The following is an 18,914-nucleotide window of genomic DNA, read 5'->3' as shown; positions in this document are numbered from 1 at the left end:
TTAACACCCACTAAGAGGAGAGAGAAAGCCCTTTCAGGTGACCGCAATTCAGGATTTATGTAATTATAGTAGCTTTGTTGACTGGTGGAAAACAGCAGTGGCAGATGAGTCAGCCTGGATGTAGCTATTGGAGACCAGTGATGCTTTTTTTGTTACAAAAAGACTTGACTACAGCATAAGTTTAGGTGCCAGCGGTCAGGGTGATGCCAAGTTCCAGAAATAGCAGCTTAGGATATTGTGCAGAGGACAGTATGGAGGGGACGGTTATCACGAATTGGTTTTCCCAGCCAAACCTCCACTTCCGCTTTCCATAGGGAAGCCGGTCATGTGAGAGACATGGGAAGTGTAATGTCCCCATCCAGCGAACAGTCTGCCCCACACATGCTGACTGCGGAGAGGCAGGTGGTGCTTCAGACTTCCTTCCTCTGCCTGGTTTGCTTCTCCAAGGGCGGATGCAAGAGGGAAACTCCAGACAGATGCATGTTCTGCACCAGGTGTGCCAGCTGCAAACCACTGGACTAAACATGGGCCCCTCTCAAGATGGGCAGATCTGAACTGTCCATCCCTCATCCTCCCTCTGGGCCCTTTCTCCAATCGGTACACGAGGGGAGCATATTCCCATTTCTGTCAGGCCTGGACCTGGGTTCCCGTAATCAGCTTATTCTGTGCCTCCACACACGGTTCAGCTTGGCCCACCACAGACAGGTGCAAGTCCCCATGTGTAATAGGAAGACGTTGGGTTGCGGTGTGTGTGGGGGTCACGGTAGGCCTCATTCTGCATCCTAGCTGCACCGCTTCCTGGCTGTGAAACCTGGAGTCATTCCTTTAGCCCAGGTGGTAAGCATGGTGGTATTAATAGTCTTCAGGCAGGTAGCCACACTGTACTTTAAACCATATGAAATTACATTTTCACCGAAACTGCATCCAAACATCTCCTTGAAGGAGAGAGACTGAAGTTGAGGCAGAGAACTAAGCCCTGATCTCTCCCAGCCCCATCCCTCCGTCAGCAAGAGCGAGTCCTAAACACAAGAGGCAGATGTGACTTCTCGAGAGATCACAAGGATCCCCACCTCCTTGCATAGGCCCCTAGGACAATGAGTTTCGAACTCTGTAAGCAGCAATCTATTTTTTTAAAAATCTTACACAGAAGCATAGTATGTAAGATGATTTGTAAAAGTAGGCATTTGTTTTTATTTATTTTTTTTATGATAGTCACACACACACACACACACACACACAGAGAGAGAAAGAGAGAGAGAGGGGCAGAGACACAGGCAGAGGGAGAAGCAGGCTCCACGCACCGGGAGCCTGACGTGGGATTCGATCCCGGGTCTCCAGGACCGCACCCTGGTCCAAAGGCAGGCGATAAACCGCTGTGCCACCCAGGGATCCCGGCATTTGTTTATAAACATATGCCTAGGTTGAAATTTATAACGAAGCCAGTAAGGATCGTGGAGCAGTTGTGATCAACCCAGAAATTTGAAACATTTGAAATTTGAAAAATTCTCCTTCCAATCAAGGGGATGCCAGTCAATTAAAGAGAAAAGACAGAGGCTTCTTATGCCAGAGCTGCCCAGATATATAGGCCATGAGCATTTCTGTGTTCACATGTAACAGATGGGAATGAACTTCTAAATTATTGCATTTTTTCCCCAAATACTGTACATTTAAAAAATAAATTTGAAGTAAATGTCAAAACATCCAAAACATGTCCATAGACTCCTAAGGTTTGACAGAAGGATGAACGAAATACACTCCCTTAGATCTTGGGGACACTCTCATCCCTGTCTACTGTTTCCCGTTCGGTTGTGGCAAATGTGCATTGACTTATGGACATTGATGCAGTTTTCAATACTGAAAGCCATTTTATAGAAAAAAATTTGAATGAGGCCTGCAGCCTGACGATATTTCATCAGTGTCAGTGGCTTGTTTCGATACTATACTGTAGGTATGTAAAATAATACTGCTGGGGGAAGGGTGCATGAAGCTTTCTGTACTGTTTTTGCAATTTACTGAGTCTGTAATTATTTCAGAATTGAAAAGTTAAAAAAAAAATATTTGGAAAGGATTATCTTCTACTTAGGAGGGAGTACAGCCTGATTGATCAGAGTGGTGTCACATCACACCGAGCGTGGATTTCCAGCTGTCTCACCTAAAAAGAAAGCATCTTTTCTTTCTCTGCCACTGCGTTCTGGACCCTCCCCGCACACACTCATTCTGTCATCTACTGTGACACTGTTGAGGTTTTGAAAAGAAAACACAGCCAATGGCAAATTAAAGAAAGCGCTCTTTTGGGAAATCTATTTTAGCTGCTAATTAATTACTTAGTAAGAAAATGATACTGAAACCCAAGAGGTCAGCCTGCAGTCACCCGATACAGGAAAGGCATATGAATGATGTGGCATGTTCTTCTAATGCAGTCCTATGCCTGAAACATTTAGTAATTAGGCCAAAGCACTATCCACATGCTAGAGTATCCTGTGCCCACACGTCCAAGTCAGAGTGCCCCGTAGCCTAATGTAATGGTGTCATGTGACGAGTATTGTCATACAGGAGAAAGAATGAAGGATTAAAGATAATTTAAAAAGAATACACCTTTGATCCACTCACTTCTCTGTGTGTGAAGTCAAAGTGGACATGGCGGTAGTGAACTGTGGTTCTCTGTTCTCGTGGATTTTACAGTGTGCTGTAAATTACTGTACTGCCTTGTTCTTTGATAAGATTGATGGTGGGTTTTGCTCTTTGTCACTTGGAGAAACACAACAGAATCCCCCCAGCCTGCCCGTCGATCTTTATCGTAATTGCCAAAAGAGTGATTGTCTCCTGTGTTTTGACCAAAATGGATTGATGGGGTTGCTCACAGCGGTCAGACACCTGGGAAGCTGAGCTGGGCCCGAAACAGTGCCTTGGTAAATGTTTTAACGTGTGCTGATATAATTTCATTTTGGAAAAATTAATTTACCGGGGAACATAAAATACCAAGGCCAGAGGGTCCTGCGTGCTAGGTTGGGCTTTAGTTTTGTGCCACTTGTGGAGACTGGCTCGGCTGACCCTTGAGACTGAGCTCTGAGCTTTCCAGAAATCACTGCCTGACCCCTCTTCTGGCTTTTTCTGCAGGGTTATTAATGCCGGGAAGAGCACGCACAACGAAGACCAAGCCAGCTGTGAGGTACTCACTGTGAAGAAGAAGGCAGGGGCCATTACCTCAACCCCGAACAGGAACTCGGCTAAGAGGCGGTCGTCCCTTCCCAATGGGGAGGGGCTGCAACTGAAGGAGAACTCGGTAAGACCGCCCCCCCTTGGCCCCCAGTTCTCGGTGAGAGGAACAGGGGCACTTTGGCCCCACTGTGAGGAGCTAGAGCTGAATCCCAGTGTCGCCAGAGTTAGTGGAGCAGTGGGGCTGTACACGGGGTATCACACAGTCACAGCTTAAGGTGACACGTGTGTGAAGAGCTGGTGTTTATTAGGCTCTTCATACCTAGAGTAAATAAAACACCCACATCGTATATAGGCTTTATGGCAAAATACAGTGTTTATAACGTCAGGTGGTTGTAAAGGAGCCCGTTTAAGATTTTTGTGAAGGGGATGGTCTCCGGAAGCTTCTTGTGAGGGACGGACATAACGCTAGCCATTGGCTGACAGCCCTGCCATGGCTTTGCCCCTTTCTTCCCCTCTGCCCGATGCTCTTGCAAATTAAATACTGTTTCAGTTGGCCCATAGCCCTTGCATCCCATGGGGCAGCCCTGCAGACTCCATGCCCTGTTGACAAACCACAGAGCACTTCTCCTCTCTTCGGCTTCTGGAGAATAAAGCAGATGCCCTCAGAAAGTTCTGAAGAAACACTCAGAAAGGTATAGGGAAGAATCGGTACTCTGTCCACCACATTTTATTCAGCTTACAGAAAGGAAACCTTGAATGAGATGACCCAAATGTGACTCTTTATTCTAATAATCTTGAGGCTATTTTTGTATATACATTTTAATAGGATTATACAGGATCCAGGAACCTTTTCTTGGTGTAAGAAATAGTATCTCACTGCATTTATTTTTTTTAAGATTTTATTTATTTATTTATTTATTTATTTATTTATTTATTTATTTATTTATTTATGAGAGACACAGAGAGAGAGAGAGAGAGAGAGAGAGAGGCAGAGACACAGGCAGAGGAAGAAGCAGGCTCCATGCAGGGAGCCCGACATGGGACTCAATCCCGGGTCTCCAGGATCAGGCCCTGGGCTCAAGGCGGCGCTAAACCAATGAGCCACCAGGGCTGCACCCTCTCTGCATTTATGCGTAGGGATAAGACTCCTGATTTATTTTGTTATACTAGTTCAGCTTTGAGTTAGAAACACAGTGACCTATGGAGACTCATCGGTTGGACTTGTGTTCAAGGCTGCAGGAAGCATTGACAGGGCTTTTCCCAAAGAGCCAGAGTCAGAGCTCAGATGGGCAGTACAGAATAATAACAGTAAAGTACCCAGGCTCTGGAGCAGTGGGTTCCAGAGCAATCCATCACAGTCCATCATTTATTAAACTATTTAATATTAGGATAGTCATTTATTCTTTGAGCTTTATTTTCCTATAAAAAGAGTAATAGTAATTATTACCAAGTATGGTAGAAAAAGACTGGTTGGAAGTGTGCAATCCGTTGTCAGTGGGAATGTTGAGCCAGTGTCTTATTTAATAAATCCGTGATAAATGTGAGCAAATTCTTATCCTAGAGTTAGTCTCACTCAAGGGATTCTCTGTGAATAATGTCCATTGAATTTTGTTTATCCATTTATAAATCGGAGATCACACAATTTTCCTTCATACCTATCTGACAGGATTGTTTTGAGGATGGAGTTACTATGAAAAAGGGCTCAGAAAATGTGACATACTAAGGATGATTAGATCTGGGCACAGTGACCTACTATTGCTCTTTCCCCTGCCACTGGGATATGAAGTGATTTCTGTAAAAATTAGTCAGCATTGACATTTGGCCCAAGGCCAGCTGATGATGTCATTTTTCCTTGTTTCTAAATTCCTCCAAGAAATGGAGCCAGGCGTAACTTTTTAACTTCCTTTCCTTAAGAACAATGAAACCGGGGGCACCTGGGTGGTTCTGTCAGTTAAGGGTCCGCTCCTGGTTTCTGCTCAGGTCCTGATCTCAGGGTCCTGGGGTCGGGCCCCGTGTTGGGCTCCCCACTGACCATAGAGCCTGTTAAAGATTCTCCCTCTCCCTCTGTATATACACTTTTATAGGATTATAAAGGATCCCTTTTCATCCTCTCATAAATAAATAAATCTTTTAAAAAAGAGAGAAAGAAAAAGAACCGTGAAACCAGTGCATAAGTACTTCAGGATGGAGCCTTGAACCTCCCCTGTGCTGGTTCTGAAACCCTGTGGGCTCCTGGCTCCAGGAGGTAGCAACCGTGCCAAGCAGCATGGACGCATCCCATCCCACCATTTGCTGCTTCAGCCGCAGCCACCTCACTTCTATCTGCCTTACATATTTGGCTTTTTATGAGAGTTTAAGGCAAGACCTGTGCTGCCTTTTTTTAATTGTGGGAAATTAGATATAACATAAAACTTGCCATTTTAACCAATTTTTAGGTGTATAGTTTAGTGGCATCAGACACATTCTTACTGTAATTCCATCCATCTCCTGGGACTTTTTCTGAAATTGAAACTCTGTACCCATTAAACCCCTAACCCTCCCCTCCGTTCCTCCCTACTCCCAGCTCCTGGCAGCTACTATTCTACTTTTTCTCTAAATTTGACTACTCTAGGCACCTCATATGAATGGAATCATATAATATTTGTCATTTTGTGTCAGGTTTATTTGACTTACATTATGCCTTCAAGGTTCATCCATGTTGTAGAATGTATCAAAATTTCATTCTTTATTAAGACTGAATAATATTCCGTTCTGTATACACACCATTTTGTTTATCAGTTTGTCCATCGGTGGACACTTGCTTTTCTATCTTCTGGCTCTTTGGGTATTGTGAATAATACTGCTATAAACATGGGTCTGCAGATACCTGTCTCTGATTTAAATTTTTTTGGATTTATGTATGGCCAGAGTGGAAGTGTGCTGGATGATACAGTAATTCTGTTTAATTTTTTGAGGAGCTACCATACTGTTTTCTACAGCAGCTGCACCATCTTACATTACAACCAGCAATGCACTTAAAATATATATAGCTTCTTAAAAGAAACATCAGGTGTTCTTTATTCAGTATTTATTTATTCTATATTTGACTCCTTTGCCTGTTTTTAAATTAGGATGCTGTTTTGTTGTTTGCACTGCTTTTTAAAAGCTCGAAAACCATGACTTGCTGTGCCAGGTAAACCACTGAGCGCTTGCTGTGTATCAGGAACTAGATGCCAAGGATTCAGGGAATAAAATTGACAAAAGTCCTTATGTACAGAGAACTTGTATCCCTTGAGGGAGACAAACAATTAAAATGTATCCCGCGGCGGATAATAAATGCCATGGAGAAGAAAAAGCAGAGATGCAGGAATGTAGGAAATGTGAGATGCATGGGTATTAAAGAAAGTGCCACTGAGAAGATGGTGTTTGGGCACAGACTGGAAAGTGCAGCTATTTGGAAGAACTTTTCTGACATCCTAGACAACTGCAAGGATCCTGAGGCAGGAACAGGCCCGGTGTTTTCCGAATCAGCCAAGAGGCCCGTGTGGCTGGAGCAGAGAGTGAAGTGTGAATCGCAGGAGATGTTGTCAGAAAGGCAGTGAGAGTGGGGTAGGGTCATCTGGCAGGACCTGGAGGGCTGTTATCAGGACTCCGGCTTCTGCTCTGAATGAGCAATTTGCCAGCAGGGCATACTGGATGTACTGCTTAAAAGGAGCCATTGACTTTTCCCATTTAGAAGACATCCCTTAATTCAAAGATGGTGGTGCTTAGAAAGGGGAGTGACAGTCTAGGGCGCAGCACAAACCTGTCACCTGCAGGAGACAAGGTAGATCTGCCCCTCCTCTCTCTGTGAGTCTGATCCTTCACTGCCTTGAGGGTAAGGAGATGAACTCAGTACAGTTCCAGTCCTCCTAGAGCTGAGTTGACAAGAGACAAAGAGCCAATAACCAGCAGCAAAACAATGGAGTGAGTTTTGAGAGAAAAATTTTATTTTATTTTTTAGTTTTTAAAGTTTTATTTATTTGAGAGAACGCGCTCATGCGAAAGATAGACGTTTAACCGACTGAGCCACCCATGCCTCTAGGAGAAAGATTTTTAAAATCCAGGTTGTTTATAAGCTTAACTCAGATGAGTTAAGAGAGGTGAGGGAATGGGTCAGATTAGGGAATGCTTCCTGGAGAAAGCAACATTAAAGCCATCATTTAAAAAAAAAAAAGTGAATGGGGGGGGGCACCTGGTTGATTCCCATCGGTTAGGCACCCAACTCCCCATCTCAGCTCAAGTAGGGAATGCTTCCTGGAGAAAGCAACATTAAAGCCATCATTAAAAAAAAAAAAAAGTGAATGGGGGGGGGCACCTGGTTGATTCCCATCGGTTAGGCACCCAACTCCCCATCTCAGCTCAAGTCTTGATCTCAGGATCATGAGTTCAGGCCCTGCACTGGGCTTCATGCTGGGTGTGGAGCCTACTTAAAAATAAAGCAAAGGAAAAAGTTAATAGAAATTAACCAAGCAAATAAGAAAAAGAGGAGATCCTGACATAAGGAACATGCATATGCGAAGCCAGGTTAGTGTGAAAGCACATGACGCGTGTCTTCTAGTGTCTTGGGGCACCTGTAGTCACTTGGAGGGTGATAAGACAAAAATAAGCAAGCAGGTTTCATACACAAGAGCCATTTAATGCCCTAATAAGATGGAACTTTAACCAAATGATATTAGGGTATAATGAAATCCAGATCTGCTGAAATCCAGCAGGGAGGCTGACTTGGAAAGGCTTGGGGGGCAAACCTAGAGATTGGACACCTCAGAAGGAGACTGGCTCATGCAGAAATATAAGTGAGAAATGATGAAAGCTTGAAATAAGACTGATTGGAGCAAGAGGCAGGCTCAGGAGAGATGAGGTGAGATGAGGTCCCCTCACTGTTGAGGGGACCAGATGACGACCTGCATGGGAGGAAGAGGTTAAAAGGGCAGGTTTCAGCCTTTGGGTGCTGGTCTCTGAAAGTGGACCACTGGCTCAGGCATAGGTTGAAAGGTGAGAGGATGGGCAGAAACGGTGAGGATTCTGACCTTCCAGGTGGAAGTGTTTCGTAGGAAGTTAGAAATAAGGGTTCGGAGCTCAGGAGCACATGTTAGGGAGGATTAGATTTAAGGAGCTTTCAACCCAAAGACATTTCAAGGAGGGAGCTGCAAGGAGGGGAAATAGTTATGCCAGGGGCCACAGAGAGATGAGGTCAAGAAAGATAATGATAAAAATGGCAAATACCATCAGAGGCCAGAAATGGGACAAAAGGATAAATTACAGCATCATTATTTGCACACGTAGAGTTGATAGGCATGAAGGTTGGCACAAAGGAAGTACATGGGCTTTCTCCAGCATGTGATGTATGTGATTAATTTCTCCCTCCTTGGGGCACCTGGATGGCCCAGTCAGACATCTGACTCTTGATTCTGACTCAGGTCATGGTCTCCGGGTCATGGAATGGAGCCCCATGTCGGGCTCTGTGCTCAGCACATAGTCGGCTTGTCCCTCTCCCTCTTCTCCTCCCCTTGCTCATGCATGCTCTTTCTCTCTCAAATAAATAAAATCTTTTTTTTTTTAATTTATTTATGATAGTCACACACACACAGAGAGAGAGAGAGGCAGAGACACAGGCAGAGGGAGAAGCAGGCTCCATGCACCGGGAGCCCGACGTGGGATTCGATCTCGGGTCTCCAGGATCGCACGTTGGGCCAAAGGCAGGCGCCAAAACGCTGCGCCACCCAGGGATCCCTAAATAAAATCTTTTTTAAAAAAAATTTCTCCCTCCTTTCTTGACCTCTCATTCCCAGTCAACTTAGTAAACACAAGTATTTCCAGAAAACCTCTTCCATGTATAATAATCACCTTCATCTTACTTGAAGATGGAAGAAAACCTAAAACGTCCTGAAGTTTTTATATGTGATGGCATTTCTTATAACCAGGGGCATCTGGGTAGCAAAAAAGATGGGATTTTTCTTCCTGTGGAAAATTATTAGTTGGTACAGAGATTCTAAGGCAACTTTTATCCATCTCTCATGCCAGCTCCTAGAGAATTATCCTATTAGGACAAGTAATCTTTTTAGCCAAAAGAGTCAAATTAATCCTCCTGTTTTAGGGCAGCCCCGGTGGCGCAGCGGTTTGGCGCCGCCTGCAGCCTGGGGTGTGATCCTGGAGACCCCAGGATCGAGTCGCACATCGGGCTTCCTGCATGGAGCCTGCGTCTCCCTCTCCCTGTGTCTCTGCCTCTCTCTCTGTGTCTATGAATAAATAAATAAAATCTTTAAAGAAAAAAAATCCTCCTGTTTTAAAACAAACTCTTTAAAAAAAAATTAGTGGGTAAAAATAATATAAACTGTTCTGTCTTCCTGGCTCTGTGAGGCATTTACTGAAGGAGTGTTCTTGTGTTCTTTCCTGTAGTACTTGCTGAGTTCTGACCAAAAAAATAAATAAATCAATCACAAGCTAATTTCAGATTCCATCTACATATAAAAGGAAAACATCAGGGGCTAAAGAAGCAATGTTTGAAGGAAGTCATAAAACTTAAAAGAGATACAAATAAAAATTTCGAAGTGTTCGGCACCATAGTATTTTAGCCTAAAGAAATGGAAAAGGAAAGGAAAATGAATTGCTGTGTTCTCCCTTATGAAAATAGTAACAGATCTAGGTGGTGGTTGGTTTTTTTTAATTAGAATTTAGTGATCTAGTGAAATGAATATTTTTTTGAGAAGTAAGGAAGAGAAATTTTGATGTCGCTGGTGAGGAGGATATAAAGGAGGAAATGTTCTATGTCAAGTTCAGGGTGGAATGTTCCCGTGTCTGCCTCCCATCAGCCGGTTTACATGTGAGGAGCCGTGATCCCTCAAGCAGGCTGGCATGAAACAGGTACTCTGCGGCAACGTGCACGGCTCCTGACATTTCCTGTGCCTCGGATTATTTGGGGACACCAGATGGGTGGCTAGGAAAGAGGGGTTGTAAAACGCTAGCACTTCCCAAAGGTACTCCCAAGCACTTTCTCTTAGGAAAGATGCTATAAGCTTGTTGAGGGCAACACCCTATCCAGCAGCCTCCTACCTGCCTCCCACTTAAAGCATTTTATTTAATTAAAGAAAAAAAATTTTAATTTTATTTATTCATGAGAGACCCAGAGAGAGAGACAGAGACTCAGGCAGAGGGAGAAGCAGGCTCCATGCAGGGAGCCCGACGTGGGACTCAGTCCCAGACCCAGGATCACGCCCTGGGCCGAAAGCAGACGCTCAACCGCTGAGCCACCCAGGCATCCCTGAAAGCATTTTAATTAAAGACATCAAGATTTATAGGAACCTAGTCACCGTTGTTAGGTTTTCTCTGCTTTGGGAGATTTGAAGTAGCCTTTATCCACCACACCGAGTGTCCTCTGTAAGGGAAAACCTCACTTTTCCAAAGCCTTTGGCTTTTCAGTTCCCATGTACCTGGTCCCTCTGGGAGTGAGGTAAACAGAGGACAACACCAGCTGACTTTTCAGCGGAGGAGAAAACGTCCCCCTCCAAAGGGCACCGCAGAGCCTTTGTATTAAGAGCAGGTGCTCCTGTCTCTAGGTTGCGTGGCTGAGGGGTGGGAGGTGGGCCGTGGAGGCCAGCACCCGGACGTTCCCCCCGCATCTGACTGCCTTTCCCGGCTTGGGAACAGATTGTTTCTGGCCTAAGACTAGACGTGGCCACCTGCCTCCCAGGCCTTTTTCCTTAGGAGCACAGCACCCTTCTGTTGTCTGATTTAGTCAAAACACATCAAAGTATGTGGTTGCAGTGTCCGTTGGTTCAGTGTCTGGTTACGGTAACAGGAGGCGGCTGTGTCCACACGTGGCCGGGCGCAGCAGGCGCCGAAGGCTGACGGCCTTCCTCAGAGGAGGGTAGCGCGGCCCTGGGCCTCCGCCTCCGGCCTCCCGAGTGCGAGGGGAGCAGGGGAGCGGGAGCAGACGGCTGGGGAGAGGTGAAAGGGAAACGGGAAGCGCTCTTTCTACTCTTTGAACAGAAGATGTGCCATTCTTTTCAGCTGTTTCCTCTCAGAAGGGCTCGCCCCCCGCCCCTCACTCCTGAACATTAAATGAAGGTCGCTCTTGGTTCCACAGTGGCAGCCCTTCTGGAATGTTCGGCCTTCATTAGGCAGTCTGCTTCCCGCAGTCATGTCAGCTATGAAAACAAGAGGGGGAGCCTTTTATTTTTCTCATTGTATGTGTCCCTCTAAATCCTCCCTCTAGTTAAGGTCTTTGTTTTGTGCAAGAATCCATAACCTTTCTATTTATTTCCTTAGATTTTCTGAAGCAAGAGTGCAGTGGTTTCTCTCAAAACTCGCGTCCCTTGGTTCCAGGGCCTCGGACTCTTGCGAGTGATGACGAAGGGTGACTTGAGAACCAGGCCGATGCCAGAGTGACTTTGCAGTGCCCTCCTCAGTGGCGTTGGCTTTCTCGGTGGGCACCGGGCTGGACGGAGGTGTCCACAGTAGCAGGGCGTGCAGCTCCAGCTTGGCTTCACAATCGGTTTTTCCCACTGGGGCACACCCTAAGGCTAAAGGAAAAGAAGCGGTGCTAAGATGGAACTTTTTCCTTGTTTCCCTTGTAATCTGATTTCCCCACAGCTTAGACACGGAGAACATTGTCGAGAGTGATAGCCTCTAGAGACTTTGTCTTCTTCCTTTTTAAATATAATACTCAGCCTTCACGTGCCAGACACAATACGGATCTGTCCGTCACCCAGTATTGATTCACTTAACCTGACACTGTATGGAAGAATGTCCCATCATTATCTTTATTTTACTGACGAGATTGAGGCACGTGCCTGTGAAGTGTGGAGCTTGGGATCAACCGAGGCAGTCTGGCCTCTTGTGACATGCTGCCTCTTTACCCATTAGCTGCAGGGAAATGTGGCAGACAAATGTGTTTGGAAAAGGCTGAAATAAAGGAGGAATAACTCCTCTTTGTGCTGCCGAAGCAGGCACAAAGGAGGAATAACTCCTAATGTAATTTCAGTATGATTTGATGCTAAATAGTATCTCATTTCTATTATGATTTCTCTTTTGACTTAGGAATTGTTTTTTTTTTTTTTTAAGATTTTATTTATTTGAGAGATTGGCAGGGAGAGGAAGAAGCAGACCCCACCCCCACCCCCAGCTGAGCAGGGAGCCCGACAGGGGGCTCCATCCCAGGACCCTGGGGTCATGACCTTGAGCCTAAGGCAGATGCTTAACCGACTGAGCCACCGAGGCGCCCCTGATTCAGGAGTTATTAGGCACTTTGTCCTGTCGGCTCAGAAACTGGACTCAGGTGAAGAACAGAATGGAAATGAAATTGTTTATCACCTTAGTGTTCTCAGAGTCCACTTTTTCTTGCTAACTTATCGAAAAACTTGTTTGCATTGAAACCAAGGCAAGAAGAAAAAGCCTTCTGATTGAATAATACTGTGTGTCTAAGTTTAAATCCTCTCACCGCCACTTACTAGATATTAGTTACCTTGTGCAAATGAGTCCAAATCTCAATGCCTCAGTTTCATCATCTCTGAATTGGGGATAATAGCTCCTAGCTCATAGCGCTGTTTGGACTAAATGAGTTAAAAATACAACAGTGCTTAAAATAGTGCCTCTCATGTCGTAAGTGTTCAATTAATATTATCTGTTGCTGTTCTAATAGTGTTGCAGTTGCATTTCAGTATTATTTCACATGCTTTTACTGTAACCTCCTTTTTTTTTTTTTTTGAGAAAGAATGGGGGTGGAGAGGGATAGAGAGAATCTCTATTCAGTGCAGAGCCCAACATCACAACCCTGAGAGCATGACCTGAGCCAAAATCAAGAGTTGAATGCTCAATCACTGAGCTACTCAGGCACTCCTTATTGTAATCTAATTTAGGGGGAGTTTTTGATATGTAAAGTAATAGTTTGAGAACACCCCTGAGCTAATTTTTGAGTCTAGAATAAACCACACGCAATTTAGCCCAAACTGTCACAAACATTATATTTCCTCTCTCTCAGAAATTAGAATTTATTTAATAATGTTTTTAAGATGAGATAGAATGAAAAAAATAAAATGGGGCAGAACGACTGAAATACAAAAAGAAATAGGAAGTGTTTGTGAGGATGTGGAAAAGGAAAAAAAAAACCTTATGTACTGTTGGTAGGAATGAAAATTGGCGCAGTCACTCTGGAAGACAGTGTAGAGGTTCCTCAAAAAATTAAAAATTAAATTACCATATGATCCAATAATTTCACTTTATTTACTCCGAGAAAATGAAGTCATGAATTTGAAAAGATGTATGTACCCCTGTGTTTATTGCAGTTTATTTACAATAGCCAAGTTATGGAAGCAGCCCAAGTATTTATCAATAAGAATAGAAAAAGAAGATGTAGTATGTGTGCGTGTATATATATATATGTGTGTGTGTGTGTGAATATTACTCAGTCTTACCATTTGCAACAGCATGGATGAACCTAGAGGGTATAATGCTAAGTGAAATAAGTCAGAGCAAGACAAATATCCTATGATTTCACTCATATGGAATTTAAGAACCCAAACAAATGAACAACCAAAAAAGACAGACTCTTAAGTACAGAGAACAAACTGGTGGTTGCCAGGGGATAGGTGAGAGAGATAAAGGGGACTAAGAGTACACTTATCATGATGAGCACTGAGTAATGTATAGGATTGTTGCATCACTACATTGTGCACCTGAAATGAATATAACACTGTACATTAATTATACATGAATACATTTTTTAAAAGATTTTATTTATTAATGAGAGAGAGAGAGGCAGAGACACAGGCAGAGGGAGAAGTAGGCTCCATGCAGGGAGCCCAACGTGGGACTCGATCCTGGATCTCCAGGATCACGCCCAGGGCAAAGGCACGCTAAACCGCTGAGCCACCCGGGCTGCCCCGAATAAATTTTTTTAATGAAAAAATTTTTTAAATAAAAATTTAATAAGGAAACTAAATTGCCATCTAAAAACAAAAACCAAACTACTAAATGTGCCCCACATCTTATTATTTCATAAAGCAGAGGAATTGAAACAAAAAATTCTGCATTTCATATAGTCAGATCCTGAGAAGGAAGCAGTCCTCATTTTTATGCCTATGAAATTAAGCATTCTTTTCTACTGGAGAACAAAACATCTTAATAATTTATTTAAAAAGAGATATGGTGGGATCCCTGGGTGGCGCAGCGGTTTAGCGCCTGCCTTTGGCCCAGGGTGTGATCCTGGAGACCCGGGATCAAATCCCACATCGGGCTCCTGGTGCATGGAGCCTGCTTCTCCCTCTGCCTATGTCTCCGCCTCTCTCTCTCTCTCTCTCTCTCTCTCTCTCTCTCTGTGTGACTATCATAAATAAATAAAAAATTTAAATAAATAAAAATAAATAAAAATAAAAAGAGATATGGTAAAAAAAAAAAAAAAAAAAAGTACACTGCAAGGGCATTGATGCCAAGTGCACAGCATTGGGGATGGGCCCTAGGGATGACTTTAATGAAGTTACTCAAATTTCCTGCGTCTGCTTTGTCATTGCCTTACTTTTCTCCCCATTCTGTGTTACCCTGAGGATCAGAGCTGGAGATTTCAATCAAGTGCTGTGGATGAAATGCCTAAAACAGATCCTCCAGATTCTGAATTATCATCTTCATTGTGTGGTACCTTGAAAACTGGCCAGAAACTATGGAAATCAAGCGGTATAGTAGCTTAGAGTGGGGAGTCAGAAGACTGGCAACTGTGTCATTGCCTAATGGGAAATCAGTGGTTCTTTTTCTTTGGCAGTGAGGAAGGAGGGAGGCAAGAACATCCTGTGCTCATAGGAAGCCTTTTGTAAAAACAACCATGGAACTTAACTCAAAGTAAAATTTCCACCTTTGTGGTACTCTCTTTGTGTTACTGAAAACGAAATCCCCTCCGTAGATTTCTAAATTCCAGCACCATTTGGTGTATGATAAGGGAAGATGAGTGTCAAATGAGCTGAATTACCTGTATCTTCAGGGAACACAGCTAAGAGGACAACCACTTATTTCCATTTTTCTATGAGTAGCAATCTCCAAACCATGTGTATGAGTACGTACCCTCAACGTATTTGTTCATTTCATAATATACAACTCTACTACTATATGGCCATATTTTTTATGTGTATTTAGTGATTATAAAAATATATTAGTTTAAAAATAATTTGAAGGCAATAAAGATGAAAAGGAAACATTTTAAAATAATCACCATTAACAGTCATGCGATTTTTATTATATGTCAGGCATTGTTCTAAATATTTTTCCCACAGTAACTCATTTTTTGTCTTGCCAACTGCAGAGACTTCATGTTCCCATCAGCTAATACCTCAAGGCAGAAGTCATCATTCACAGTAGCAGCTCCAGTTCCATATTTCAGCTGTCCCTTTTAGCATTTCTGCTACTTTTGATTAGAACGATTATTCCTGTTGTCAGGTATGACTAGATTGTCATTACTTGGAGTCGGATGTGCCCGCTGTGATGTATTCTCATTTGCTCACGTGTGTTCTATCAGCAGTTTCAGTGCATGGATTTTTTAAACACCTGTTGTCCACGTTGTAAGGGATGATCTAGTTAAAAATTTAGTAGTGTGATGCACAAGACCACTTAGTTGGGGACACACGTTATGGAGCAAAGAGTTGCACAATGTGCCAAAGCCAGCGGGTGCATCAGAACATCAGGGTTCCCTGCTTGACGTGGAGCCGGCTGGCTTACATACCACGTGAGGGCGCCAGTGTCAGTTCCTAAGAGAAACAACTAGCAAAGCTTCATTTCTTCTCCAGCTCTAGAAGAAACGTGAAAGAATTTATCATTTTCCTCTTATGTGCTGATGGATCATTTTTTAACTCACCACCACCCCCACCCCACCCCAAGCTTTGTGTGCTTTCTGGTGGAGGATGGGGTGACCAAGGGGGCTTGCACACCCATAGAGCTCTGTGCAGTGAGAGAACAGAGAGGCCTGGCCTCTTGACACTGGCACAGATGTGTCAGGCCTCACTCCCTGGTCTTCTTTGTGTTTCCTGCCTCTCATATCCCAGCACTTCTGTCAAGCTCCACAGGAAACATCTGAGGTTTTGTCTAGAATCTCCCTTTTTTTTTTTTTTTTTTGGTCAGCACGCCATAAGAGGGGCTACCTCACTGCCTCCCAGATGGCTCACAAAGGCTCTTGCCTGTGGGTTCCCCAGAGTTGAGGTGCACATAATGTGGCTCCTTTTTTTGACAGAGCGCAGCGTAGGCTACCGATTTTTGATGCCCCTGATTAGCTGTGCTGTAATTATAGCAGAAGCTGGATGGATGCAAGCCGCTTGTATCAAGAATTATGTCAGGAGCTGGTTCAGGGGATAAATCTCTGTTTGGAGCAGTTTTATATTTGTTAAAAGGCCCAAGGGACCCTTCCCAGTCCAAAGCTCTTATTTAAGTTCTGGCATTAGAGATGATCATGGAAATGGGAAAAAGAAAATAAGCAAATATTATTAAAAATTAGGCTCTACGACTTTTGAAAAAGAAAGATGTAATATCGGGCCTACTTCAGAGAAATCCTGAAAGAGAAACTATGAACTTTAAGTTCCCAACCTGTCACCCTCTGAAATCTTCTTTTATCTGGCTGCAGATGTATTCCTGAAAAGGGATGGCCGTGTGTGTATTGTAAGGTACACACAGGTCTGTCTGTCTGTCTTTCTCTTTATCTCTTTCTTTCAAATCAGAATGCAATAAGAAAACTGCTTCAGCATTATTCTTTTTGTAAGACATAAGTGATGGCTGCCAAATTGAAGTGTGCGGTAAGTCAGGAAAGGGTTCAGTATTGCTTTTCCTAAAACAGAGTGCATGTTTAACTCCTGTTCGTCTGGAGCAAAAACAAGGTAAACATTTGTTAAAATATAACAGTAATGTGAAATTCATTATGTCAAGAGCATGTTACTCCAGATTTGAGGGGGTTGATTTTTCAGGTTTAGAACTTTGCATCCTGGGATGGTTGCCCCAGCAATGTTTTCTGATCCTACCAGAGATTAATGCAGGGCCAGTGTCAGAAGTTTTGTTGATCAGCTGGTGGCCCAAGATACGATGCAGTCATGAATCAGCGACAAGGTGAAATAAGGCTGGAGTGCTAAAGGCTACAGGGTGACAGAAGCCAGGGAGGCAATGACACAGAGTTGTATGTATTGGGAAATTGGAAAGATCTCTTAACTTGGAATCTGAAGGACCAGGTTCAAATCCTGGTGTCACCACATAGCGGGAGTTACTTAACTGTGCCCTGGTTAAATCACGGGCAAAATGGGATGGTGATGCCCATTTTGTGGCGGTGTGGCGGAGAGTAAACCCGGTAGGTGATCAGTAGGTGTCCTTAGACGTCTCCTAGGGGAAGTGATTCAGGAAGAAGAGACATAAAGGGAGCTGGACAGTGGAGGAACGTGAGCACCCCGTCTGGCAGGGTCAAAAGTAGGGAGCCGCCGTGGATGGCTTGCTCTCCCTGCCTGCTCATCGTTCCCCCGGACCATTTAACAGTGAGTGTGAGTAATTGCTCTCCTAGTTTTTTTTGTTCTTTGGTATGCTGGACACTGCTACCCATTTTATTATATAAAAAATTAATATGTCTCATTAACCTTTTGAATGTGCACTGTTATGAATTTCAGCATATGTATAGATTCGTGTAATCCCACCAGTCAGGATACAACATTCCCATCACTAAGACCCCTTCCTCATGGCATCTCTTGATGGCCCCACTCTTTCCCTGTCCACCCGCCCCGCCTCCTATAACCCACGATGGCCTGAACATTTAATACATGTTACCTGCTCCTGTGGCACCACACACGTCCCCTCTCTAGCACACCTGTTCACGTTCCGGATTCTTAGGCTCAAGAGTTGGGAACATGGTTTTTTTCTTCCTCTCTCCCACCTCCCCAGTACCCAGCATGAGCCTGGCACATAGCAGACTCTGAGACGTGTGTTAAAAGAATGAATCGTTACTCTCTGTGTCCTAGTCTCATCTTGGTCTGTAAATAAGGAAACAGGTGAGAGGAGTTAGGAAAGGTGCCCAAGATCACATCATAGTAAGTTCACGAACCCAGGTTGCTCTCGATTTGACGGCTGTGCTCTTCCTCTGCCAAGACCTATCACCACAGATAGGATTTGTGTTAACTCATTTGCAGGTGCATACATGAATTATCCAACTTTTCAAAGCACCATTGTATGTTGGTATATTTGCACCAGTGACAAAGTTAGCCTTGGACTGTTAGTGTAAACCGCAAAACCCTGTGTATTTACCATATAAGCTCAGAATGCTGTTCTCTGAGCTGATACCAAACTAAGGAGGCATTCCTTCCTTCTAACGTGACTAACCACGTGGGGGGTGTGCGGTGGCTTCGGCTGTGGGAGGATGTGTGTGGTGGGGTGGGCAGAGGATGTTGAAAGGAGCCACAGCCTTCTCTTCCCTCTTTTGGGGCCTTGGCTTGAGCCAAGCAGGTGGAGAACACAGCTCTCCACGTTCCCACGTGCGTGTCTAGCCTTTCGGGCACTGGTTCAAAGGATAGAGCGATAGCAGATTGTACAACCAATCCAGCAGCGCATGGGGGCTGAAGAAACTGTGTGGTTTCCAGCAGTTCAGTCCGCCAGAGAGAGGAATATGGTGCCTGTTGGGGTTTTTTGTTTTTTAATCTTCCTGGGAGGGCGGGGGCGGGGAGGAGTCTCCATAGCTTAGAAGAGAATAGTATGTGTTTCAAACTGGTCCTGTAGGGCCACAAGGCTCAGCTGGTCCC

The 18,914-nt window shown here is 44.1% G+C and overlaps 1 protein-coding gene across 4 annotated transcripts in view; it reads left to right on the top strand.

Moving 5' to 3' along the window:
- Positions 1–18,914, top strand: part of PPM1H (protein phosphatase, Mg2+/Mn2+ dependent 1H) — a 253,772-nt gene that overhangs the window by 93,526 nt on the left and 141,332 nt on the right. For all 4 annotated transcript variants that reach the window (XM_072843062.1, XM_072843065.1, XM_072843064.1 and 1 more), the window contains exon 2: positions 3,118–3,283. In XM_072843062.1, the coding sequence (XP_072699163.1) occupies positions 3,118–3,283 (166 nt within the window). The remainder of the gene's footprint in view (positions 1–3,117; positions 3,284–18,914) is intronic.

The sequence above is a fragment of the Canis lupus genome, chromosome 11 (assembly GCF_048164855.1).
Source record: "Canis lupus baileyi chromosome 11, mCanLup2.hap1, whole genome shotgun sequence".
Lineage (NCBI taxonomy): Eukaryota > Metazoa > Chordata > Mammalia > Carnivora > Canidae > Canis > Canis lupus.
This window is presented reverse-complemented; position numbering and strand designations above follow the sequence as displayed.